We start from the raw sequence: 26747 nt of genomic DNA, 5'->3' as shown, positions 1-26747 counted from the left end.
TGTGTGTGTGTGTGTGTGTGTGTGTGTGTGTGTGTGTGTGTGTGTGTGTGTGTGTGTGTGTGTGTGTGTGTCAAACACCTTAAAGCAGAGGTCTTCAACACGAGGTCCAGGACCCCTAGGGGGTCCTCCGAGTTACTGCGGAGGGGCCGCCATAATTATTGCTAATTTTTTGATAGTTTCCAAGAAAATTAAAATATCTTAATGAGTCCAACATTTTATTTGTAACATTATTAGCAAATAATAATAAATCAACTTCAAAATTTGTAAAAACAAATCCACAGATACAGATCATCCTAAGGATTCACCCTGCCACATATATGTTTAATATTAATTTTATACAATATATGTTGTAGGGGGTCCCTGCTCCATCTCTCTTTCAGTTAAGGGGTCCTTGGCTTGTTAAACGTTGAAGACCCCTGCCTTACAGTACCAGCTGGGGGAAATTTGACCACATGAAAACATCCTGATCAGACAGGTCAATGGGCAAACTTCACCCATTAGATGCACTTAGATCTAATTTGCAAATACTGTTCAACCAATGTCTTATATTCAGGTGAGTGGGTGAATGGACAGTATGAGAGCCACTCTATTTCTAACACAACCTTTCCTTCAGAACTACTTACTTGGCTGGAGAAACTGTAGTCTTACAGTAGCTTTCTGCAGAGTGGGTAAACAATAGTTTGTACAGTACATTTATGTATCTTTACTCAAAGGAATGTGAGATTCTTTCATTCACTGAAGATTATTTTGCTGCCATGCCCTCTGCTGAGAAACCGCTCGTCTCATTTGGTCAACCGAGCAATGACTCCTCACCTCAAAAAGAGAAAAACAAGATTAACAATTGCTCTAAAAGAAAGGAAATACATTGACATGTTAGTATAATACAATGATCAATATTTTCATACATTCCAAGGCTCTCCTCAGAAAAAGGCATGGCTGTAGAGTATTTATTTTTCAAATAAAATTCCATTTTTATCTAGCATTTGCCATGTTTGCTGTATCAGTGGGTTGTGTCTGGCGTTGCCACTGCTGCTAAAACAAACGTGGTCCTTTGTGAGCGCTGTGGGATTGTTCCTTCGTCATGGTAACCGTCTCCGATAGTTTGAAGCCCTGCTTTGTTTTTTTTGCACTATGATCTCATTCTGCTTTTTTTCTGCTCTCAGTGCTGTTTATAAACTGGACTCATGGCAGGGTTCAGGAGCAGAGTGAAAATCCTGCCCCACTATCCCCCGGGATCACTTCAAATCTAATATGGACAGTATTACACCTGTGTTGACTGACAAAGTAAGTCCTGCCGGGACGGACTGTCCTCTGTGGTTAGCTAGCGTTGTGCCTAAGGGTTTTATTGCCAAAAACGTTTGTGTGCAATACTGTAGAACTACTGCCCCGGTGATATGCCCCGCCCTTTCTCCCCATTTAGACTGGACTCATCTCTAATCCACTACAGTCACCTATCATGAAATAAAAACATGGATTTCAAATAATGGTATTGTTAAGAACATGAATGTATAAGAAATGGGACTCGTCATATCGAATGCTTAAATTCCAATTCAGAAACTGAAAAGTCCCAGACTCTGTGTATTTTCTGAAGAAGCATAATCAGATTTAATGGTGCTTCTGGTCAGGGAGAGTAGATCTTTGAGTTTCTGTGCCACGATTCCTTTTTATTTTGTTTCCCTTTTCTAAAAAATACATGTTCTCCATCCTGAAAAAGAGCACACTAGTGAGTACAAAGTGTGAAGCCCTGCAACTGAACCCCGGCACCTCCTTCACCCTGGCAACTGCTTGCTCATTCTGTGCAGCTTCGCAAAAGCTATCACTGTGTGCCATATTGAATTATTAGACATTTTTATATTTCATACTCTTACTGGCAGTGCGGTACATTTTTTAGGATACTGTTGTTATCCTCTGTCGCCAGACTACTGTTCAGGTATCTGCTAAAATAAAGGATACCCTCGCCTAACGTGTGGATATGAACTAACAATCCGATTTGAAGTCTTGTAGCCTGACTTAAAGGGTGACAGTTTGCCTTCTTTAAAGCACCCATATTATTCTCATTTTCAGGGTCATAATTGTATTTTGAGGTTGTACCAGAATAGGTTTACATGGTTTCATTTTCAAAAAGCACCACATTTTTGTTGTACCGCACATGGCAGATCCTCTTTTCACTTTGTTTGTTTAGGTCTCTGTTTTAGCTCCAGAGTGAGACATCACACCTCTGTCTTTGTTAAGAGTCACACATACTCAGTAGCTCGGTAAGACCCCATCAGCTAGATAACTCTTCCTCCAGCTTTGGTCAGTCCAAGGCAAGATTAGCTGGGAGACTTCTTCTAGACAAGGGCCACTTGTGGACTACCTGCACAACAGGGACAGGGAGTAGTTCTTTTGGAGATTATGGTCAACGTGCTACAGTTGGACACGTAGAAAGACATGCAGATTTTGAACAGCTCACCCGGAGACTGAAGGCAGAGGACATTCAGAAAACTGTGTATGCGGATGGAAGCACCAGATACACAAAATAAAATCCCAGAAAAAGTGATTTTATTTTATTTATTTTTCTTTTTTTTTTTAATTTTCATAATATGGGCACATTAAAAAAAAATTCCCTTGGCATGTTTGATACAAACAATCCCTGCCAGCCTCTTCACAGTCTCTCCTAACCTCTGAATGCATTAAGGGCTGGGGCCAAAATGTTGATGTTGATGAGGAGGAGGTTTGACTTTAAAAACATTAGATATTAACAATAAATTAAGACATGAATACTTGTTTTGGACTCACCTATACTGCTAACTACATGACACCGTACATGTTACATGTCTGTCGTCCTTTCAAAGTGCAGAACAAAGTGTAGGTTCAGGCGGAACACACGCCAACACTGCCTACAGAGTCAATGGACAGATTTCAGTTGGAGCAACGAATTTGCGCCTGTGGCTTTTTGAATCTGTTTCGTGAACACACAGAGAATGGAGGGAAATAAGTGGAAGAACTGGAGTTACTGGTTAGAGGCTGAGCTGAACAGAAGACAAGCACGTGGTCGGGGCGTCTGTGTCTAACTAACATGCAGCTGGTACACTGGCTGTTTGGGGTGAGTAATCCCAAACAGACCAGGGGTCACATAAGAGCCAAAATGTCCTGAACTCGGCGTTCTTTATTTTGGCTGTTACCTTTATCGCTACAACAACACTTCACTGAAATCAGTTGAAGGAAAGAAAAGTTCCATTCCAGAGTATATACAGCATGTTTTTTGTTTTTATTCTTTTTATGTGGCTGTAATTTCAATTTTTGCCCGTACTGGGACAGACACAGTAGCTAAACAAACCCAGTTTGGAATAGAGAGTAAATTGAGATTGAAATGTACAGTGTAAATGCACAATGTAAATGCAGTCCTCCTCTTTTGATTATTTCCATGTCATATTTTATCTCCCTGTCTATGAATGTTGATTTAAATCATTTTATATTCCTGTTTTATTCTAAATTAAAAGGGAGTAACTGAAAAAAACACGTCTTTTTTTGTGTTGATTGACATTTCTTTCCTGTGACTGACTGTTGGCTTGTTTCCGGCACTAGTTTAAGACATTCACACCTACTGTGATTGAGACATGGGTGTTTATGTTTTTTTTGCATATTCTTCTTCCTGAAAACCTCAAAATGACAAATATTGAATGAATGCGACTTGTATATGAGCTGAGGCTTCAAATGCATTCATAAAGGCTCTGATCCCTGCATGCTTAGTCGTGCCAGTCACAGGGATGTTATCCAATTTCTTTCATATATTTGGAATTTTTCTTTCAATAGGGGATTGGAAATTTTTATGCATCACAATTGTCCTGTTCACAGTAAAGGCCGCGCTGGTTGGCCAGAAGTCCTACCGTGTGGAACAGATGTTGTCACTAGAGGGCAGGTTTGGATCAAATTACTTTATGAACTAGATTTTCTGGGGAATGGAAGGAAATGATTTGTGTAAGTATATGCCGCCGGGAATCTGTATCACTTAAAAAGGGGCTGTTAAGACATTTGTACCAAGCGATAATCTCCAATACATCTGTTAAAAGTGTATGAGGACAGTTTAAGCACAGTCATTTTGCCTCAGAAATAAAGCAGGAAATTCTTTTAGCTTTTATGCAGCGTGCAGACAGCTTAGACTTTCCAGTGACTCATCCATCATGTAAAACAGGGAGTGAAACTACCAGTCGAAGAGATTCCACAGGACTGATATCGCATCCTGATGTGTGTGATGACAGTGTGCATCCTTAATATCTAGTTATGTCTTCTATGTCATAGAAAGCCTTGCTGCTAAGAAAGACTGTTCCTGGGTTAAGTTTCTATTGCTTAGTGGCACACAAAAAGGCATCACAAGACATCACAATGCTCACTAGACAGGGGCGCCTGGGTAGCTCACCCGGTAGAGCGTGCAACCCATGTACAGAGGATTAGTTTTTGGCACAGCAGCCGCAGGTTTAATTCCGACCTGCATCCCTTTGCTACGCATCATAACCTCTCTACCCTTTCATATTTATGCTGGCCTGTCTGAAGGCCTAAAACCCCCCAAAAACCTTACAAATTGCTCACTAGTCTGAAGCAACAACTGCCAATAGGATGTCAGTTGAAATAGATTAGACTCAGCTTAATAGATAGATAAATAAAGCAATAGAGATCTTTCTACAGTAAAAACTATTTTCAACTTTTCTTCCAAATTTGTACACACAGCCCGATGGCGGTCTGTTGAAAATGAGCCCATGTAAGGAGAACATGTTTTTACAAGATGCAGCATAGGATCCATTATATGGGAGAAAGATGGAATTAGCCCCTGAGGCGTTTGGACGCGCCGGTGCGTCTTTTGGCTGTGGAGTGAAGTGCATGTGTGGGTTCAGGGTGGTTATGTCTTTTGGGAAAAGAATGTTCTTGAGTCTGTTAGTCCGTGCTCTGATGCACCTGTTGCACCTCCCTGAGGGCAACAAACAGCTCAGAGCCAGGGTGGAGCTGTCCTTGATGCTGTTTTCTGCTCTGCTGAGGCAGCGGGAGGTGTAGATGTCCATCAGGGAGGGGAGAGAGCCAAAGATCCTTTGTGCTGACCTTCCGACCCTCTGCAGCCTCTCCCTGTCTGCAGCGGTGCAGCTGCCGTACCAGACTGTGATGCAGTGGATCAGCAGGCGCTAGATGGACGTGTGGTAGGAGGTCAGCAGCGTGTTGGAGTCCAGGTTGTACTTCCTGAGGGTCCTCAGGAAGGTCCACTGGACCCTGAGGAAGTGTAGTCGCTGCTGGGCCTTCTTGATGAGCGCTGTGATGCTGGAAACCAGAAGGTGTAAACCCTCTCCACACACTTGCCGTTGATGCACAGGGGGCTAGGTCGGTGCTGTTCCTATATTGTACAGAGTCTTTACATGAAACACTCTGTCTCTTGGCCCGCCTTCCTAAAAAAGCCCACTCTGCTCTGCCCCACTCTAATTCGTCAACCAAATTCCAACTAACCACTGCCATGCTTGCTCAGGCAGCAGCAATGGGCAGCACAGATGAAAAACTGGGCTGGCCTTCTCAATCAGTGACATCACTAGTTGAGGATCTCAAACAGGAATGTGGACGAGTGTTTTTTAGGCAGTAGAGAAAAAGTGTGGACTGTGAGAGATAAAGCTAGACTGGGTAAGCCCCGGCCACTTTGCGGCAATTGGATTTGACCCTGCAACTCGGTGTGGAAACCTGCATGTTTCATTCTCCTGCTTCAGTTCACAATTTTGCGGGAACCAATCACAAGCTGGCTTGTCTACCTGGTGTGATATTGGCAGGTTTCAGAGAAGCGACCAATTAACATAGCGGCCACCGAACGCTACCAAAGATCAGCAACCCGTTAAAGCTGTGTGCTTCTACTTCACCTGGATTGTTACTCTGATTGGTTGAAGGACTATCCAATAGTACAGAGTCATTTGAACTATGCCTATTGGTCACAGAGAAAACACAAAGCAGACTCCCCAGGCCTGGTCTGGTGACAACCACAATCAGAGAAAGCTGCATTTGGAGTGAAATGTGTTTTTTGTATTTTATAAATATGTATCTTGTGTGAGAGACTGAACTCAGGCATACAGATGAATAAATCCTTAACCAGCCGCAGGTCATTGCCCTGGAAGACGTTTCCTCCTCCTGACAGAACTGACAGGACAGTTCCATGCTTTTATCACCAGACTGAGGCCGTTTGTCACTGAAGCCTGCATGGTGGAAAGAGAACTAAAAGAGGCCAGCGGTCAACTGTCTGAGAATTTGGTCAGCAGGAGCTGGATCAGAGGAGATGAGATCGGGTGACCGGGTTTTAATTTCCTCCTTGCTTCCTTAGATTCTCTTTTAGAGCCTCCTTGGAGCTATGAGGGACTTTTATGATCATCCACGATCCACTTGAAATATTTTACCAAGTATATTAATTATCTTTAAAGGTCCCATGACATGGTGCTCTTTGGATGCTTTTATATAGACCTTAGTGGTCCCCTAATACTGTATCTGAAGTCTCTTTTTCTATAGACCTTAGTGGTCCCCTATTACTGTATCTGAAGTCTTTTTTATATAGACCTTAGTGGTCCCCTATTACTGTATCTGAAGTCTTTTTTATATAGCATATATGACCAACTGCCCCTTTGCTCATTTGAAAGCCATCTTGTCTCTCTCATCGGGGGGCCGAATTTTCTGGGCAGGCAAGGCAGAGAAAGGGGAGGTAACCCTGCTCCTTATTACCTCATAAGGGGCAAGATTCCAGATTGGCCCATCTGAGCTTTCATTTACTCAAAGGCAGCGCAGGATACCCAGGGCTCGGTTTACACCTATCGTCATTTCTAGCCACTGGGGGACCATAGGCAGGCTGGGGGAACTCATATTGATGTTAAAAAGAAACTCATAAAGTGAACTTTTCATGCCATGGGACCTTTAAAGGGAATACCTAAAAATGACAATTAACGTGCATGTACTTGATGACCAGACCTGCATTAAAGTTCAGGCGTGTTTTAGCCCATTCCTCTGTACAGCACTGTTCCGATCATTGATAATTGGAACATCTCGCATGAATGGCTTGTTTCAGGTCATTGGACATTCCAAAATATGAATTATTGAATATTTCATGCTCCACTGTTGCTGATTTGCTTCTGTGCCTCAGGACATTGTCTGTGTGTGGCACAGCTCCTGTTACGTTTCAGATATATTTTCATAAATATATATATAGGCATGGGCATGGGGAACTTTCCATAAACTCATCTCTCAATGCAAATCAAACCAGCTATTAAGCTAACTGGAAAAACACCATGTCTATCTCTATGTTTGGTGAAGGGTGTGTGATGATGTGGGGGGGTAATATAAGGCCAAGGGAACTTTATCAGGATGCATAGTCTCCTGATCCATGAAATAACTGGCCTTCAAAAATAAAAATCTGCCTGCTTCTATGGGAATTTAACATATAGGTGTGTATACTTATGCCCCCTGTAATTTAAGGAAGAACATTTACTTATGTACAATACATTATTCATTCACAAAGAAAATTGGTGTCCTTAAAAGGTTGGATTTTCCTACAAAAATGTAATTAGGGCATTAAGATCAATTTCCAAAAGATGTTTTTTTGTTCCTCTTTAAAAAAAAAACAAGAGTCTTCCTTAGGCGGGAAAGTTCATTCCTAAATAGAATCTTAACACAAAGGCCACTAACTAGCTTTTTGGGGAAACAACTACGCCCCGGCCCAGTGGTGTAGTCTTGTAATAGTGATACGCAGGTATACGCGGTATACCCACTAAAAAAGCTCCAGGATTTCCATATGCCCACTTTAAAATGCCCAATGACACACAACAACATTGTTACCATTTTGATACATTTTGATTTGTCATCTGTGTTTTCATTCTTCACATAGGCTAAATGAAGGTATTTCCGTCAGAATTTGGTGCATAAAAGTGTATCTGCATGCAGGAAATTAAATTGTTGATGCTCAAAACTACCATTGAAGAGGACACCCGGACCCCCCACTATGACATGCCCCCCCCAAAAGGCAGATTATGGCTATTATACAAACAGTATACCCACTACAATACAAGCCCCTTCCAATCCCTGACAGTTTAGTGTCCCTCAGGGGTTGCAGATGGAAGTCTTGTTGTAGTGGATTAGACTCCTTAAATCTAAGTCATACCCCCCACCATCCCAAGCCACTACACTTGTACTTACCTTTATCCTTGACTTTACATCCGTCCATTGCATACTATTTATTCGTCGCACATTTTGCACTCAACCCATTCAGCCTTTTTCTTTTGCAACTGTTACACTGTATTTATTTATATATTTGTTTTTTTATATGTATTGTTTATTTTATATATTAATGTTTGATATGCTTCTTTGTTGGTGTACGTATGCACCTTTCACAAAGGCAAATTCTACATAAGTGTTCTTATTGTGGCAATAAAACCTTTCTTGATTCTGATTAACAAATGGGTTCTCGGGCCTGTGTTCCCACCTCTTACTCCAGATTTAAAACATGAGTACTATATAGCCATTTTGTTACACAACCACACAGGTCCCTAAACCCACGCGTTTTGGCTTCTGGAATATGATAGCAAATGACCAAATTGTCTATGGAATTGCTCGTGCTCACTTTTTCCGACAGCACGTGAAGGCAGCACAGGCATAGCGCTGCTCCTCTGCACCAGTCAGTATCCACTCCGAGGTGTGCTCTCCGTTGAGTTGCACACGGAGGAAAGCCTCTTGACAAGTTTTAACCTGGAAATAACGTCCTGTGGCTTTAGCAAACGGCGAACTGAGTCGGACTTTTGTTTCGTTTTGGAGGGCGATAGCAGTCTTCAATTGTTCCCAGAACAGAACAGCAACTGACTGAACGGTTTCCCTCGGGGAGCATTTTTTGTTTGGGTCAAACTGTGAGTACAACCACTGGCGCGGTTCCTGCGGGATCAGCTTGGAGAGAAATTGAAGAATATTTCCAATTCTTTCTGCCTGACGTATTTGAGGCTGCTGGGTTAACGTTAAGCTGTAATGAGGAGGGCATTTAACAGCGGTGAAGCGCCAGACGGAGACAGCGAAAGCTAAGCTCATCTCACCAACCAACGGTGGTCAACGACCGCAGCCTCGACCACAGAATACAGGTACTTTTACTTAGCACACTAATGCTACATGCTCGTGGTGTATGCCTTGCCTTCTTTCGCATTACTTTGCTAAATAACGTCAGTATTGTAGTTGGTATTTAGTGGCCAGACAGTGAAGTCGGCTACCGTTACCGGCGCGCATGTGTGTGTAAGAGAGTGGAAGAGGTGTGTGTGTAAAAGGCTATTGGACACAGCGAGAGTAACGTTACGTCTCTCCCGCTAGTCATGGCTTGCAGTTGGCTAACCCTCCACTAGGGAGGCAATTCCATACAAAAGCCCGTTCAAAAATAGGGCAACTTAACGCTGCATTGAATTCAGCGCTCATCGTACAACACACACACATAGCAGCAGTACATCCGTCATGTTTATTCCTTTGTTCTTTTTCGGCTGTAAAGTTACTACCAGGCTTGATAACTTTTACCCTGAACTAATATTGGAAGTTTTATATTATAGGCTTACGTTATCACTTTACTCTGCTCAAATGCTGCTTCGTGGATCAGACGATGCCACAGTAACTTGGATACAGTAGCCTACCATTGGACAAAGAAAACATTAAACTGCTATATTTTTAACGTAGTCTGGTTTATGGTGTTGTCCACATACGAGACGTACATGAGTCTCTGATGAAGTCTGCCTACTCGTGTATCAGTCTGGTTGAAACCATTCATTTGTTGTATTACCTTATTAAAGATATCCTAACGGCAGGAACTTCAATAATACATGCCCCCCCCCCCCCCACCGTCGTTTCACTAAACCACTGCCAAGTAGTTAGTCTAGTTTTTCACTTTGGCCTGATGATTTCATCAATGTTGAATCCTAAATGATGTGTGATCCACTAGGGACTGTCGTAAAAGCTACCCATCCCTCTCATGTTACTTGATATATGCATGGAGGCCTTTAATCTTTTTTAACTAGGCAAAACAACTACAAACAGGGACGCCTTTGCACACATACACATCATTCATATCCATGGTGCTTAGCCATACAGTGTGGGCTCAGCACAGTCACAGCACTGTTATACCATCTTGTGTCATTGTATGTCATCTATAGTGGAACACTTGGGTAGGGAATGCCTTGCTCAAGGGCAATTTAAGCATAGCTTTCTACCAATGTTTTGCAATCCTTTCCCTCGTGTGAAATTTCCCGGTCAGCATGACTAAGTGGATCTATAGCAACACACCTCTAAAACCCATTACATTTCCGCCTCCAGCATGATTGGGGCGGAACAGTTTACAAGCCATGGTTCGTTATGTATTTTGCCATTTGAGGGTTACGGCTCAATGTTTTCTAATTTTGTGTGTGTGTGTGTAAACAAACACTAACTAACCTCTTATCTGCATTTGTAAACTGTACTAGTATACCTAGCATGTTGGTGCTTGATGTGATCTTGATCCAGCCCTAAGCTCTAGTTTGTTATTTCCATATGAATAATTGTTTTTCATGTTCTACTGTACCCACTTTCATTTTCACAACCCTTACTCTCTTTAATTTACACTGATATACACCTGGTTAAAAAATCTGTCGTTAAAGATATCCAGCCGGTCTAAAGTAGTGCGTACGTAGTGATGCAAATAATGCCAAACTATCGCGATTACCATAACCATCCCTTTCCGTATCAGTCGTAACTTCATTTCCAGAAATGTTACAGCTAAATGAATATAGACGACACACAGCAACCATTTCATTTCAAATAGGTAATTGTGAGTTATTTTGACAGACTTTACATTGCCTTTTTGTCATCTGATATTTACCACAGTAACATTTCTATTCCAGCCACGTGAAAAGGTATATGAAGGTACTTTCAAGCTGCCACGTCATTCAACTCTTTAAGGCCATTAGGCCAGGTGGCCAAATTCTCTGGGTGGGCAAAGCAGAGAATGGGAAGGTAACCTTGCTCCTTATGACCTCATAAGGGGAAGATACCAGATCGGCCCACCTGAGCTTTCATTTTGTCAAAGGCAGAGCAGGATACCCAGGGATTGGTTTACACCTATCACAATTTCTAGCCTCTGGGGGGGAGGGGGCATAGGCAGGCTGGGGGAATGTAAATGTGCTGTATTTATATAGCGCTTTTCTAATATTAACGACCACTCAAAGCGCTTTTACATCATACAGGAACCATTCACCATTCACACACATTCATACACTGTGGCCGAGACTTGCTTGAAAGAAAACCGTATTTCTGATAGCAACTTTGAAACGGGTCAAATTTGACCCGAGGACAATAGCAGTGTTAAGATACTGTCTCTTTACCTAATACATCACAGGCAGTTGTTTGTTGATCGGTCTTTACTGTGGATTCCTTTGCTTTAAATAAGGTTTGTATTGGTGGAGGCAGGGCAGATCAGTTCTTTGAAAAATAGGAAAACGTCAGAATGACGAATTGTTTAAACTGTAATTCTGTCAGGTAAGACCGAGGTCGTTGCCAAGGTGAGGACTTGATGTGAGCGTATGCACCAATCTGACATTACTGTTACAAGTTTGGACAGTCTGCTGCAGCTGAAACAACAGCCCGCTCTGTGGTGCAGCGGATAAGACTCTAAACGATTTCAGATTCAGTGCGCTGGTGATTTCAGGATTAGCCGTATCTTATCAGACAGGCGGTACAAGTAGTTGTCGCCGCTTACGGCTGATGCAAATCTTGGAGACTGCAGCACATTTGTCTCACGAGTTAAGCTGTGGCGTTGGAGTCTGAGCCGAGGGACATGTAAATCATGATAGAGGAAGAGGCAGGTCCCAGCAGTGAAGAAGACCTACTGAGAAGCGGACCGTGTAAGTTCCAGACATTAACTGGTCTGAGCTTACCTTTCACTATTGGACAGATTGCGATAATATTTAGAACACTCAGGTTCCCCTTGGGATGAATTATAATAACCAAAACTGATGACATTTCAAATCAGCCTCAGATATACTAATGGCAAAGTTAGCATGCTACATGCTAAACTAGTATGGTGAATAGGGTTGGGTGGTAATACGGTATACAGCGGGGTCTTAAAATAGCAACGGTATCAGTTTTATTACTGGGATTATAAAAATGCAATACATAATACAAAATAAACAGCAAATTTTTACATATTATCATTTTTATTTTTTATTGTTTCAAAGTACCCTTTTGGGATAGGCACATCATTTGTTTAGAATCTACAATTCTAATAGAGCGAGAGAGAGAGCATTTTCTATGTACTTGTCCCAAATATGAAGACTTAAGAACCAAATATTTCCAAAAATCTGAAAAACATATACCAGGCTTCACTGCCTACACTGAGGACAAACTGCTTCCTTTCTATTAGGGGATGATATAAACACGGGATGGCTAGCAGCTAAATATGTCTTCTCTGCCACAATACAAGGCAAAATTAATAGAGAATTTTATGTATTATCCTTTTAATTTTTCTTTTTTTTTATTGTTTTGAAAGCACTCTTTCGGGGGACATGCACATAATTTGTTTAGTATTTACAATTTATATTATAAGTATCCTGTTTACTGTATTTACTCATTGTTGTTGTATATATGTATGTTTGTTGTTATGGTTTGGCAACACCGATGGATTTTTGTCATGCCAATAAAGCAATATGAAATTGTAAATTGGGCGAGAGAGAATGAGTGTTTGGTATTCAGTTTCTGAACGGTGGGGGCACAAACCAACAGTTTGATGACGCTGTCTGCACCGTACGTCATCATTTTTTAAATTAGTCACGGTAATACCTTATACCACGGTAAAATAGGGAGGATGGGATAGGTTTGACGGTATCGATGTTTGGATACCGCCCAACTCCAAGGGCAAACAGAGCGGCTACCGTGGCTGTAGACTATTCGTCTTGTTCCAAGTACAAAAAGAAGCACATTGCTATGCTAACTCTCTTAGCGATCATGTTTGAATGTGTTCTGCTTTTAGACTTAACACCAAAGATCTTGTCCATGTTTTCTTTTCTTTTTTTAGCCAAACCATTTTCTCTCCTGGGTGAAGCACGTGGCTTTGCTTGCAAAAACGGAACTGTCAATGTTGGTTTGTCACAGTTCTTGTGAGAAAGAACTGAAGAAGGGTTACTGTATTGACTTGCAATTTTTCAGCCGTGTCACGAGTTCTAGTCAGTAAATAGTCTGCCGTCACCTTTCCTCTGCAGCAGGATGCTGCCTGTGCATCATTTAGGAGTCAGTCCTACCACCCAGCTGGTTAAATAACTTCACTATCTTGAAGATAACATACTACCTTTTCCATAAACCTGGCTTCTCCATAAAATTAATTTTGGAAAAAAGCCTAAAAACACCCTTTTAATAAAGGTAGACCTTTTTATTAGATATGCTTTCAGGTCTCGGTCATGTCTTATGAGTAGCTTCTTGTTTTGCAGGCAGTAATAAAGGACTGTCAGGGTTTTATTCAAATAAATACACAACAATTAATTCAGCATAACGCCTCTTTATATCACAAAAAATGTTAAACTTTGTGCCGGCTGACCATCCTCTTTCTCCTGTTACGCAACCAACCGCTCTCCATTGTTGTCTTGCTGTGTACATGAAACCTCCTGCCCTCTCAAAGCTCTCCTTGTCTGTCGTCATCCTTGGCGGCCACGCACAAAGCCAGACGTGACCTCTGACCCCAGCATGAGATACTGACGCATTGTGCGCGGCTGAGCGCCCATTGTGATTCCTTTCAGCAGGTTCATTAATTATGCATAATGCATATACACTGCTATCCTCAAGCCTTGTCCCACACATGCTCATTTAGTGTGAAAAAGCATCTTGCTCCGAGCTCCATGCACAGTCACAGGCCTCTGAGGTTGCCGTGACATTCCCAAAGGAGATTCCATTCCCCCGTAAACAATCCTGGCATTGACACAGGCTCTGATTAGTGAGTTGCCAGGGTATTCCCACAATGGCTCAGCGGAGGATAATGAGATCGGATTGACAAAATGGGTTCTCATTCAGCACTTTGCAGGCGACACGTTCTGTGGAACTGCTGCTTGGAAGTATTTTGGGAAGCCGTGTAGCTGGAAGTTTGGCTCACCGTCTCGCTAAAAGTGTTGACGTTCAACAGATTGTTCTGACAAGGTGCCGAAAGCGTCCAGGAAGCAGCGCAAGCTGTCGGCTGCTACCTGAGTTCAGAGATTTCTCCGTTATGCTGTTTGTCAGCATTTTAACTCCCTTTATTCCTGGAGTCGCAGGAGTAAGGTGATGTCAAAAACTGTGGTGCAGCAAGAGGAAGTTTGGCCTCCACTTCCAGTCTTACCCACGTTCTCGTGTCTGAATGAACCGATAAGAACATTAACCCTCCTGTTGTCCTGGGGTCACCGTTGACCCGTCTCTACATTAGAAATTTGGGATCCTTTCATCAAAATTGTCCAAATATGACATGGATTGTTCCATATAACGCTTCTTGCAAGTTAAACGAAAGATCAGCTCACTAATTTTCGGTGTTTTATCCCCCCCCCAAAAAAGAACTTTGACAAAGGACCAAAAATGATCTAATTTCATATAAATTAGGTTTCTTGACCATGAATTCAAAAAAGAAAATAGTGTAAAACTAGTGGTGATATATTGGTGTTAGGGATGTGTACAGTATACTGATGGTAGTGTTAGGAAAAGGAGGATGTTGAAAAAAGAGTCAAAGTGATTTAAAAAGTGTTGAGTGTCAAAAAAATGTTGATTTTCAGTTTTGACCTGGGAGGACAACACAAGGGTTAATTAAAATGATCCTTGAGGAGAAAATTGGGTCATTGCAGCAAAGAACAGAGCCGGAGGGGAGTTCTAAAGCAAATGATTAAAATGCAAAAGGACATCAATAAATTCTTAGATGAAAACCTTAAGGTTTAGCCCCACATTGTATTAAGGTTATAGAAGGAGTTAAAGAAAATTGCATTGGGCAATGACCCGAGAAGAGGAAGCTGAAGTTACTTGTTGGTTTCCTCAGGTCTTGAACTGCTTATTGCTTTAGTGTCTTCTGCATGTGTTGTATATTGTTGTTTTATTGTGTTTCTTCTTCTTTTAAGGAGATGTGTAACCACCACATGAACTTCAGAGTGGCCCCTCTTTGTAATCAAGCAAAGAATTAGAATTGCACCATTTCCTTGACATACACATTGTAAATGTTTCTAAGTGACAGTTTGCTAAACCCTCTCCCCCAAACAGCGATTGTCCAATCGCAGCTTAGCAACCAGGCACAGCAGGTCTGTCAAGCATTGGATTTCTCGGTGTGCGTGTGGCTCTAGTAAGAGAGCTTTTTTTAAATAGCTTTTCAAAAACTTTAAAATGTAAAAGCAGAAATATCAGGAATGGAATAGTGTGTTTATCTCCACTTATGGTCAAGGCCAATGAGCCTCCGCTGCTCACTATGTTATTTTTTTGTGGTTGGTTATTTAAAAAAAAAAGCCCCATTTAGATACTATTTCAGGGGGTAAATTTAGGTATGTTGTCCTGCTCTCCGGTGGTGGATTTGAAAATAGATCTATAGATCAAATAAAGGTTATTATGTTTTTTTTCAGTATTGCCTTCAGAGTTCATATTTGGGTGACATCAATGCTTTCCGTTCTTATTTGTCCGTTCTCAATCCAGGGATTGGGTCCTTCATGTCACCCCCCCCCCCCCCCCCCCCCCCCCCCCCCCCCCCCCCCCCCCCCCCCCCCCCCCCCTTCTCTCCACCCTGAGCTGTCTGATGATGGCAGAAAGGCTACAAAAAATGTAGTCTAAAATGTATTTTCAAAGTACTAGATGCATTGTTTCCAATAAATGATGCCAGCAGCAGTCTAATCCATTAATCTCTGCCAAGCTCCTAGAAGCTCAATGTCAAGCGCATTCTGGACAGTGGTGGTCCGTCGGTATGTTGTTGTTTGAAAAAGTCTGTCCCTCTGCTCCACACCTTCTTTTAATGAATGCACTCACTTCATTTAGTCAGTTCTGCTGGACAAATGTTGCACAACTTTTCAATTCAATTTAATTCATAGTATCAAATCATAACAAGTTATCTCTAAACACTTTACAGATTAGAGACCACACTCTGGAATTTACAAGGACCCAGCAATTCCAGTAATTCCCCCAAGAGCAAGCAACTAGTGTGACAGTGGCGAGGAAGAACTCCCTGTTAGGAAGAAACCTTGGACAGACCCAGACTCTTCGGTGTCTGGCGGTGCTGGTTGGGGGTGTGATGCAGTCACAATAAAGATAATGGACCAGTGACTGCAAATGGTACTAGTAGTAGTTCATCTTGTACCAAGATCTTGCAAATATTTGCCATCACATTGGTCTTTTCTTTTTTTTTTTTTCACAGAATACTTTTAAGTGAGTATATTCTTATTTGGCGTACTCCGTATCATGTTCTGTCTGCTACATTCTCTATCCAGCGCCACCCATCATCTTAATCCAATGCAGTATTCTATATGCGGGAAGTGAGAACGCATCTGAAACGGACAACTCCGTCCTATGTTGAGACCTGATTCCTTAGTCCAGAGTTCATATGTGAAGACGACTCAAGATAGAGGTGTGCGAAATAGCTCCTGGGTTAAACTTTAAACCCTACGTGTTTGGAATAGTCCTTTACAGGGTAGCATGGTCTCAAGAGTGGGGGGAGATTTGTCCTGCATTGGAGTGAGCTGAAAAGCCCTTCCTTCTGTTTATTTCACAATGGCTTTTGCCATTGAATCCAAAGTTATTTTTTTTCTTAAGATATAGTTTGAGGCCTACTTCTTTTTTTTTTAATATACAGTTCTTAATGTATATTAAATAGTTCTCCATTACTTTCCCCTCGATGTCCTTGTCATGTCGTCTGTTTATGATGACATATATGCAGACACATAAAGTCAGAGAAGATATATAGCTGGATAGATATAGAGCGCTTCTCGTTTGGTTCATACTGTAGCCTGATTTGTCTCTTTCCGGTCCTCCAGGACGCTCTAAAGCCCTGGGGCTCCAGACACCAAAGGCCCAGTGATGCAAAACCTCCCCTAAAGCAGAGTTGTTTAGTGGGTCACTCTTGTGCATTCACGAAGACCGTCCCTTGGACACCCGCTTCCCAACACCCCCCTAATTCCCCCTTCCCCATTTCGCTAATAAGGTTGACGGGTGTCATGTTGTCTGGGTGCATTAAGGTCAAACAGGATGCCTGTCAATACCTTATTTGTACAAGCAAGGGATCTTCATGTATCAGCCTGTTGGTATCAGCTCCCCATAGTGAAAATCTAGCTTACGTCTTTTTTCCCTAATTAAAGTTACTGAGCAGAGACGAGAAGAAAACTCCAGCCATTCTCAGGTCATAACAACAGCAGCAACAAGTATGGTCTGAGAAAACACTATTTGATGTATGTTTAAGGTTAACAAATGGCTTTAGCATTACAGCATTACACACAAAGTATTAGTCATTTAATATTATAGCAGCTTTAGCTGTATAAAAACATTCAATAGTAACTTAACAGAAAATCCACTTTTTGTGTGACTGTTTGTGTGTGTTTGTGAGTGTGTGTTTCGGATATCGGCGATCACCATTAGACGTCCTTATTTTTAGGTTCATAAAATGTATGTCACACACACAAGGCCACGGCACACAGAAAAGCTGCGTCCTTCTGCACAGAGACAAAGACTGCAGGCAGTGCTTTTTCATTAGTCCTCTCTTTCTTGTATGATTGATCTGAGTAACAACTGAAATGTACACGCGCACTCGCAGCCTATAGGCAAACAGAAATTAGGTTGGGTTCATGAAAAAAAAAAAAAACGTCCTTAGAGCTATCCACTTGTAATCTAATCGCTCATATCGGAATTTAAAACGAGGTGAAAACCGCCTGAGTGAGACACTGGGCTAGCCTGCACAACACCAGGACCTTAAATCTAAAGCATCTGATCTTATCTTAAAGGGAATTCAGCCACCATTCCTTTTAATTTGTCTTCCTAGTGGTTTCAGTGAACAGGGCCTGTTGCATGTGCTGCTGCATCTGCTGAAGCCTCACTAAGCTAGCAGTTCAAACAAGTCTGGCTCTGAGCTGTCGGTTATTTTCTGAAACAGACAATCGGCGAACCACACCCTCTTTAGGCAGCGATTGGCCAGGTGGATGGCAGTGTGAAACTAGGCTCAGTCTAAACTCAATTCAATTTTCAAAGCAATTTTATTCATAGTATCAATTCATAACGAGAGTTATCTCGAGACACTTCACAGATAGAGTAGGTCTACAACACACTCCATAATTTACAAGGACCCAACAGTTCCTCCAGAGCAAGCAACAGTGCAACAGCATCTCGCCTAACTTTCTTTAAGAACAATCACTTTCTGTGTATAACTGAGACTTACACAGTGAATACATTTTAAGAAGACACTTTCCAGAGTGTGTGTTCTTATCCCATTCCTTGTGTCTGGCCCTACTAGATGACGGCAGGCCTTCGAGTGTGGCCTTTTGTACAAGCAAATTCCTGTACAGCATACTATTACCTTCAGTGTCCCATTGTCAACGCACACAGCCTCTTTTATTTATTTTAACAACCATGAAAAGGCTTGCTAACCGAGGTCCATTGTAGAGCCCGCGCGCTAAAGGTTTTTTAAGGCCGATACAAATATACACTAGACTGTGCAGCTCTGGTTGAACAGCAGTTGATTTTATTGTAACAACAGAGTAATAGTCAGAGCTATTCACTTGCTTATCGCATGGCAGGCAGCATTAAACTGTCTGGTCAGTGAAGCACATTGTATTCCTCTCCCATTCTTTTTATCTTCCCCATTGGAAGAACTGTGAGTCATCTATTGTACCTTAGGCCTCAAACTTATTTAAAGGGGCGCTGCAACTGGTTTTGCCCATTTCTTCGCTGTTTTCTCTATAGAGTCCCCTTGTATTGGTTTCTCTATAGAGCCCCCCCCCCCCTACAGCTTTGGAATACATATTTGACAGCTCCTATGTTTACTTGTATCTGACCCCTCCCTTGAGTCCACAGTTTTCTCTTTCTCTTTTCCTCCAACAATGCTTTCCTAATTTTCTGCTTCATTTTTGCCGGCTCAGCTATGACAATAGTGTAAAAAACTCCATCGCTACTTTGTTAGCCGGGCCCGGATGGGCGTATGTGTGCAGTGCCGTGAAGATATTTGTTACATCGCGACAATTGATATCACGTGATTACGTGTGAAGACGCGGCCGGCGGCCCAAAGTTGCAAGGGTGTTTTTTCTTCCCTCTCACAGGCGCTAGGGGGGAACAAGACGACTACCATTCAACCCCCCAAAAAGTCATATAACCATTCCAGTGACTCTGAAGCTGTTCAGTCAAGGTAAATTAAGCTGCATAATTCCCCTTTTAATGATTTTTCAAGACAACGTGTAATAAATAGTCTGATTAAGTTGTCTTTTCTTGGTGTTCATGCTGAGACTTGTTCAATTGACATCTGTTATTTGCATGCTTCTTCACTTCGTAACAGATTAATCCAATCGTGAGCCAAAGGCTTTTTTCCCAGGCCGGAAGGGATTGTCCTCACCATCACAGGACTATTACTCTCCCCAGTCTTTGCTTTTTTTTATTTAGAAGGCACAATATTGTGTGTTGTCACACATTACCCTTAAAGAAAAGTAAATCCAATGTTTTATTGGAGTTTAATGGCTTTGGATTGGTAAATAAGTTTAAATAGCTACTGCCCTATTCCTGAAGTCGCAGTTAACAAAATACATTGCATCTCTTGCCAAGAAACAAGTCTGTAAATGTATCTTTTTTTTTTCTTTTCTTTTTTTTTCTGTCAACACATGTCCCATTTAGATTGAAATCATTTTGGATTCCAAGCATGTCTGAATGGGCTTGTCCTTGAGTGTTACTGAGCTCTGCTTTTCTTCACTGACAATGCAAGGTTTGATAAAGAGATATTTATTTGCGAAGCAAGTTGTAGATTTAGCCAGCGCAGTTTATGGACAACATGCAGAAAATTGTGCCAGATATTAACAGCTCACTCTACATCTGAATAGGGAAAATTGTGCTCACTGTTATGGAGAGACTTGCCAATCATTATCGACAAAAGAAATAATGGGTGTTCTAAAGGTATTGTGTTGTCAGCCACAGAATGAGTACTCTTTAGTGCACAACAACACTTCACCGTATCAGCATTTGTAAGCAGTGCATTTTGTTATAAAAAAGACCTTTAGTTCAGTCAACATAAAAAGACAAAGAACAATCTATGTTGTGAATAAGAATATAACTGGACTCAAGGCCTTGTTATTGGCCCTGAACACATTTCTGAATGATAATAAAGATGAGCTTACATGCTTTACTCACTACTTAAAGCTACAGTTAGGGATTTTTGGCCACAAACGCCGCAACAGAGCCACAGTTAGTCGATGAATGGAATGGTCTGAGATCTGGTTTTGTCTACCAACTCTAGTTGACTTCAAGATAACGGAGTTGCTGCCCACGTCTGAGTTTCAGGCATCCATGTACTGTAGGGCTGGTGTTTCCCTTTCTTCCGGATAAAGGAAGAAGTGACAATTTTTTTGATTGATTGTGTTTGGGATTAAGAATTGCAAAATCCACTTCCTGCAGAGCTAGCTGCTTAGCTACATTAATAAAAAAGAGATTACAGAAAATGGCCGCAAAAATGAATTAGTATTATCAGTTTAACAATCAAAAACAATGATCAGCTGCAGACGTTTATTGGTCACGTTCCTGGACAGGGGTTGCATGTGTCAACGACAGTGCAAGGAATATTGTGGCTGCACAACCGGGACAAGTCAGCTGTCCCCAAGCTGAGCGCGGAAAGTAAGTATGAGCATCCTGGACGCGTGAACTCGGACTCCGTTGCCTGCTTGGCAGTTAACTAAATTCGCATCCCTAATGAGAGCTGTTGGGACCTAACAGTATGGATGACGAACCGACACAATGGGTACAAATGGGCGGTAAGCTGAACAGTGCTGCATACTGAGGCAAAACTGCCCAGTGCTCACCCTTTCACATCACATGGAGTCATTTCAGAGTTCAATCAATGACTCAATGTTAGTAGAAAGGGAGCTTTAATGACAGGCTCACACATTAAAAAGAAGACCAGCTTGTGTTTGGCACCCAAACCCTAAGGTTTAGAGCTGTTAACTTGTTTATGAAGGACCTGATACCCAACACCGTCCCTTGGCAGATACACTTAGTATTCATCTTACGAAGGTGAATTGGATTTACAAGGTCACTGTCCTGACATCCAGTCTCCGGAGGCTGGAAACAGTAGAGGTATCAGATGACAAGCAACAGAAGGCAGAACACGGTTTAAAAGGGAAGCTGTGTCACACTGTTGTCTTGAGTTAGTCCTGGGACAGCTAACCGCCGACTGGCTGACTCCAGTGGGGTGGATATCAATGTGAGACCGTGGTCTAATGACCACATCTAGATTGCCTTTCTACAATTGTCCATGACATTACAATCTGAATTCCAGGTAATGTCTAACAGTATCTGCAGTACAGTAGTTTAAAACCTTACACAGGACGTGGCGCTATCTGCAGGGAAACAGCAAAAGGCGCTAATGACACTCAAGGGTGCTCACCAGACTGCATCATAATGGCCTAATTCCCGTAAAGCTCCAAATTACCCCACACCACAGAATTAGGGTCAGGGCCTGTCAGTCAGGTCAATGTCATGCTGACTTGGTTAGCATACAGAACAACAGGATAAAACCTTCAGGACATCACTGTGGGGTTTCGGTAAATATCAGCATCTTTCCATGTGTACGTTGATTAGGAGGACTAACCACCAGTTCTTACATCGCCACAAGATCAAGTGTCAGTACCATAGTCCCATAATCGCCAATGCAAAACATAATCCAAAGTGGCACAAGTTTGACAAAATAACCTTGATGACGTGGTTGAAGGACTGTGGATCAGGGTTGTCTTAACTTGGACACGAAATGTCTTAAGAGAAAAGCCTGTATACAAACTGCAGGTGTAAGGTTTGAAATAAGTGGGTTTTGAGGAGACAGGGGCGATCTAATTTAAGACACTATTAAATTGCATTATGAGAAATGTATGATCCAATCAGACTTAAAGTCAGAATATGTCAGACTCTGTTGCTTAGGATTTTGATTGGGAAAAAAAACTTTGGGGACATAGACTCATTTATGGTAATTCTTCTTCCTTTTGGGCACCACAATTTTTTAAATCTCAGTTAAAATAGCCATTATTAAAGGAACAAAGAGAAACTTCAATATAACAGCTGATTTCAAAGTTTTTTGCAGTTATTACATATTGCCGAGCTTTCCGAAAGCCACTAAAATACCTAATATTTCTTCACAACATTATATTCCTCTTCTATTTGGTGTGATAAGACATATTTTATAGCCTGACGTTCTGCCAGCGTATTTCACACTGGTCTCTTTAAAATTGCTGCTTGTCTAAAATAAAAAGTCCCAACTCCTGCAGTCGCACACTTTAGTGTGCTCGTCTTTTGAAAAAAAAAAATAAGTTACACTATTAATCTTTTTACATTAATTTGTGTATATGCAAATTTGGGGAGCTCTATATGTTAATGCCTTTTTCTTTCTCAGAAGGTCTGAGCGGTGGTTGCTTAGCACTTGGAAAAATTATTTATGTAGAAAAAATGTAAAAGAACTGTTAATGAAGGCTGCTCTTCATGCCGACCAACGAGGCAATTTATTAGAATATATCAGTTTTACCAAGCTAACAGATGCCCCAAATCTGCACAAAATCACACATGTTATTGTGAGTCACTAAGTTAATCAAGTTTTAATTTGTCACTTTGAGGGATGTTGTCTGAAAAACAACTATTTTTAACAGTTGCAGATGAAGAAAACATTAGAAAATAGAAAACGGCCTGGCCGATTGCCTGATAATAGAATGTTGTGTTTTTAAAAATTATTTTATTGTTGTCTATCAGTATTACAAATGAAATAAAAAGTCCAGTTCCTTACACATTAGAACATTTATTTTCCCCATCATAATCCAAGCTAGCTCAGCCGATACTAGAAGGTAGAGTTAAAACACTGCTGAACACTGATTGGTGAGAGAGAATCATCACTAGCGCAACACAGGACACTGCACACACATGCCACACAAAATAGTCAACTCTGATAATGGATATTGTCTTCTTAACACAGTGTTTCATGGCAGAAAATGGCCTACCTTCTTTATTTTACTACCAGTGTGACTGGCTAGTGTTGATATATGGTATGGTAAAATGATATGGCTTGAATAGCAAAGGAAATGGATAACTTCACAGGTGTGTTCCAGAAATGATTAGCTGTGGAGAAGAAGCTTTGGTCTCCCCTGTCCAGCTGGTTACATCAGGATGGAGCCTTTGTTTTCACCAGAGAAAACGGTTTAACAGCTGTGGAAGTTAAAGCCGCACGTACCACCTACCAGGTTTTATACCCACAGCTCAGCTTTGACCTCAGTGAAGGCTGACCTGTGTGTGGCGTGTCCAATGGCATTCTGGCACACAGGAGGTAGACTTCTTGGTTTCAGATTTAACTGCACAGACGAATGGAAACCTGGAGTTGTATAACAACTTGTGTAATTGACTTTAGTGGCAGTAAAAGTTACAAGTAAATATGCAACAGGATGTGGATGCGAGGCTATGAATTTTATTGTCTGTATGTACACATAGACACATTTAGACGAGTTAGAAATTAGGTGTAATGCAAAAAATCAAAGGAGGATCAGAGAGATGTCAAAAACATTTTGTACACAGTTCTCCTCTAATCAGACCAAATAAGTGAAACCACCTGTGTGGGTGTGCAGGGCCTGTTAATGAAACATAGACCCCCATTTACAATCCACTTTACTTGTCTTGGGCAAATCGGTTAGCTATCTGATTTGCCCAAAGATTATAAGTGGAGAAGCTTTCGAGATGGATTGAAATCCCTAGATTGTGCCCAAGTTGATGTGGTTTTGTGCAGACTGTCCACTTGTAGCCCCACTGTGTCTGTACGGCGTACATACACACCATCAGACATGTATTGACTCACGCTGCGTAGTAAAAGCGGTATGTTAGCACAGTCACAGCAACACCTTTAGTGCTCCGACATGATGCATTCAGGCACATCAATTGATTTGATTGATTGGTTATGCCTCTAACACAAGTACATGCAAGCTTTTATGCAGATTCAAACGATTTGTGAAATAGCCACTTCCAGGGTCTATTTTACAAATCTGCGTCTTGTGATAATGGGTTACCCTAAAATGAGTCTTTCTCCCAGTGACATATACAGTGACAAGTAGAAAGATTTGTGGGTGAGGGAGTGGTATGAGTGAGAGGGTGAGTACTATACAACTTTGTCTTGCAGTATTGTGTAACGTTTGTAATGATTGTTGTAACTGTTGGCTAAACTAGTATGGCTGGGACTGAACTGATAAAGTCCACAACTTCTGCCTCCGGTGTGTTTGTTGGCTACCAAACCGTTTCAGGTGCATAACCACCACCCTCTTAGTCTCGCGTAGCCAGACTTATCGACACACTTAGTTTTGACGCTGTTCCAGTGCTGGAGAAAGGTCTCTCTGAACCCATCAAAAATCAATCAATCAATTTAATATTTGTCACCTGGTTTGATAAAATAGTTCCAATATCAGTGAAATGTAATTTACCTCTTCCTTAAATTAAAATGCATTGCATCCCTGATTTCGCCCTTAGGGAGAAAACAAACGCTGTAAGTGGTTTGTAGTTCTTTAACCCAATCACAATAGTGTTGGGCGGCGCTAAGCCCAGGATATATTGACGGTGCCCTGGCAAAATACCTACGGGAGGGAAGCAGAATGGGAGTAGAATCACGTCTGAAATAAGTGGCTAATGGCATGTTTTACACAATCTTCATCCTGTGAGCCAGACTACCACCCTCTGAACTGGGGTAATAGTACTGGTCTGGATCAGTGACTGAACATTGCCTCACATCACTGTCGCTGGATGTCCCACTGGGTGTCCCTCACCTTCCCCTCCCAGTGTGTAGCCATTCTCAAACTCTGTTCTATTCGGGAACAACATGAAACTTCACGCTAGCAAGCTGCAGTCTGAAAATGGAAGGTTTTGAAGAAAATATGGATCGTGCAACGCCTGCTTGGTTCTTTCTGGGAATGATTGTAAAGACTTACACAGAACATGTTTATAACATTTCCTCTCTAACTGGGACGTTTTGGGACTGATTGGTGGGATTGCTGTGGAAGAAGTACACACGGAGATACACTGGTAAGAGATAATGAGGTTTAACGTTTATGTGTCCAGCTAATTGAAATAGCTCCCGTTATATTGTCTGGACCATTAATTTAAAATTGTATTTGGCTGGGTGCAAAACAAGTTCCTTCCTGAGACTATTTAGCAAAACTACCGTTGTTTGTGTTTGGAGCTTAGTGCCGCCCAAGATGACTGTGATCGGTTTAATGAAATGCAAATCTCCTATCATGGAACAATGTGTAGTGTAGGAAGACCAAGCGCTGTGGATATAGATCTGGCAATGACTAGCGTTGTACAAACCCTCATTTCCATGTAGTGTGGAAAAACCGACACAGATGTGATCATGTCGCTAATATGTCTTAAAGTGTAACTCTTGCCAAAATGCAACCTAGGGTCTTTTTGTGAATGTACTTGAGTCAACACTTTGTTTAAAAGCATTTTTAGGACGGAATTGCCACTTTTAAGATGAACCATATGCTCATTTTTGGCCTTTTGAATGGGAGCTACTATGATCAAATCTAAATCACAATTTTTAAATCACTCAAAAGTCTCAACACAACATGAAACTTTGCTCCAAGTATGGCCAGGGGATGTACACACGAACTCAGCATTGAGAACACGGTTTGTGTAAATAGTTTACTAAAAAGAAAGGTTTTAAACGAGAGTTTGACTTGGGTACATTCACAAAAAGACCTTTGGTTGAATTTTGGTGAGAGTTACACTTTAAATTGCATGTGGATTTTATCTGGATGAGCCTGCTGAAATGAAGTGTACATGGGGCCATACTGGAGATGGCAGCAGCCTTCGGATGATTGATTGAGCTACTTTGTATGATGTTAATGTCATTAGTAAATCTATGCAAATAAATGGTGTGAGATTAATGGACTAGAGCAAGCACCTGGCACAAACTGTGCATTTTATCATTTTGTAGTGTGAAAAGCTGGTCAGTGATGCACTTTTGCTGACAGAGAGTAACACTGGCAAGTCATCCTTGTCTTATTTATCAGAGCAGGAGGGAAGGTAATGAAGACAAGACATGCAAGGAAGCATCCAATCAGTGAGTCATGGACTTGCTTGTCTTTCTGTTGCATACGCTGTCAAAGATAATTGACAGGAGAGCCATGCCACACTAGAGAATAATGGAATGATATATGTAGCTACAGCATATAAATCACTGCAGTGTAAGATGTTAAAGTCTGCGGACAAAAGCTACGGGATTTCTCTGGGGAATTTGATGAATGGTTATGTTAACAAATGATTTTAAATAGTGATGATTAATAGACCATATGGACACGGTAAACAAACACACAGGCAACCTTTCCACCTTTTAAACATGACTGAGCCTCTAACGCGGAAGATCACTGGTGACTCAGCACATTTAAGGCTTAAGCATGGAAAACACAAGAGTCACACAACAGCAGTAGACAAAACATTTCATTAAAACAAATACTGTATATGTCAAAACTAATTTAAATGTATATTTTTTCATGCTTGTAATATATATATATATATATATATATATATATACATACATACAT

General features: G+C 41.4%; 2 protein-coding genes across 5 annotated transcripts in view; both read left to right on the top strand.

Moving 5' to 3' along the window:
• The window catches only part of vps26bl (vacuolar protein sorting 26 homolog B, like), an 11118-nt gene extending 5961 nt beyond the window's left edge, over positions 1–5157 (top strand). Inside the window, exons 5-6 of the mRNA XM_034890755.1 lie at positions 1005–1084; positions 5091–5157. Of these exons, the coding sequence (XP_034746646.1) occupies positions 1005–1084; positions 5091–5157 (147 nt within the window). The remainder of the gene's footprint in view (positions 1–1004; positions 1085–5090) is intronic.
• A 3488-nt stretch (positions 5158–8645) lies between these two features.
• Positions 8646–26747, top strand: part of arhgap32b (Rho GTPase activating protein 32b) — a 109256-nt gene continuing 91154 nt past the window's right edge. For all 4 annotated transcript variants that reach the window (XM_034889615.1, XM_034889612.1, XM_034889611.1 and 1 more), the window contains exon 1: positions 8646–9107. The gene's annotated coding sequence lies outside the window, so the exon portion shown is untranslated. The remainder of the gene's footprint in view (positions 9108–26747) is intronic.

This window comes from Etheostoma cragini, chromosome 13 (genome assembly GCF_013103735.1).
Source record: "Etheostoma cragini isolate CJK2018 chromosome 13, CSU_Ecrag_1.0, whole genome shotgun sequence".
NCBI lineage: Eukaryota > Metazoa > Chordata > Actinopteri > Perciformes > Percidae > Etheostoma > Etheostoma cragini.
Note: the sequence above shows the minus strand (reverse complement) of the source record. Positions and strands in the feature narration are given on the sequence as shown.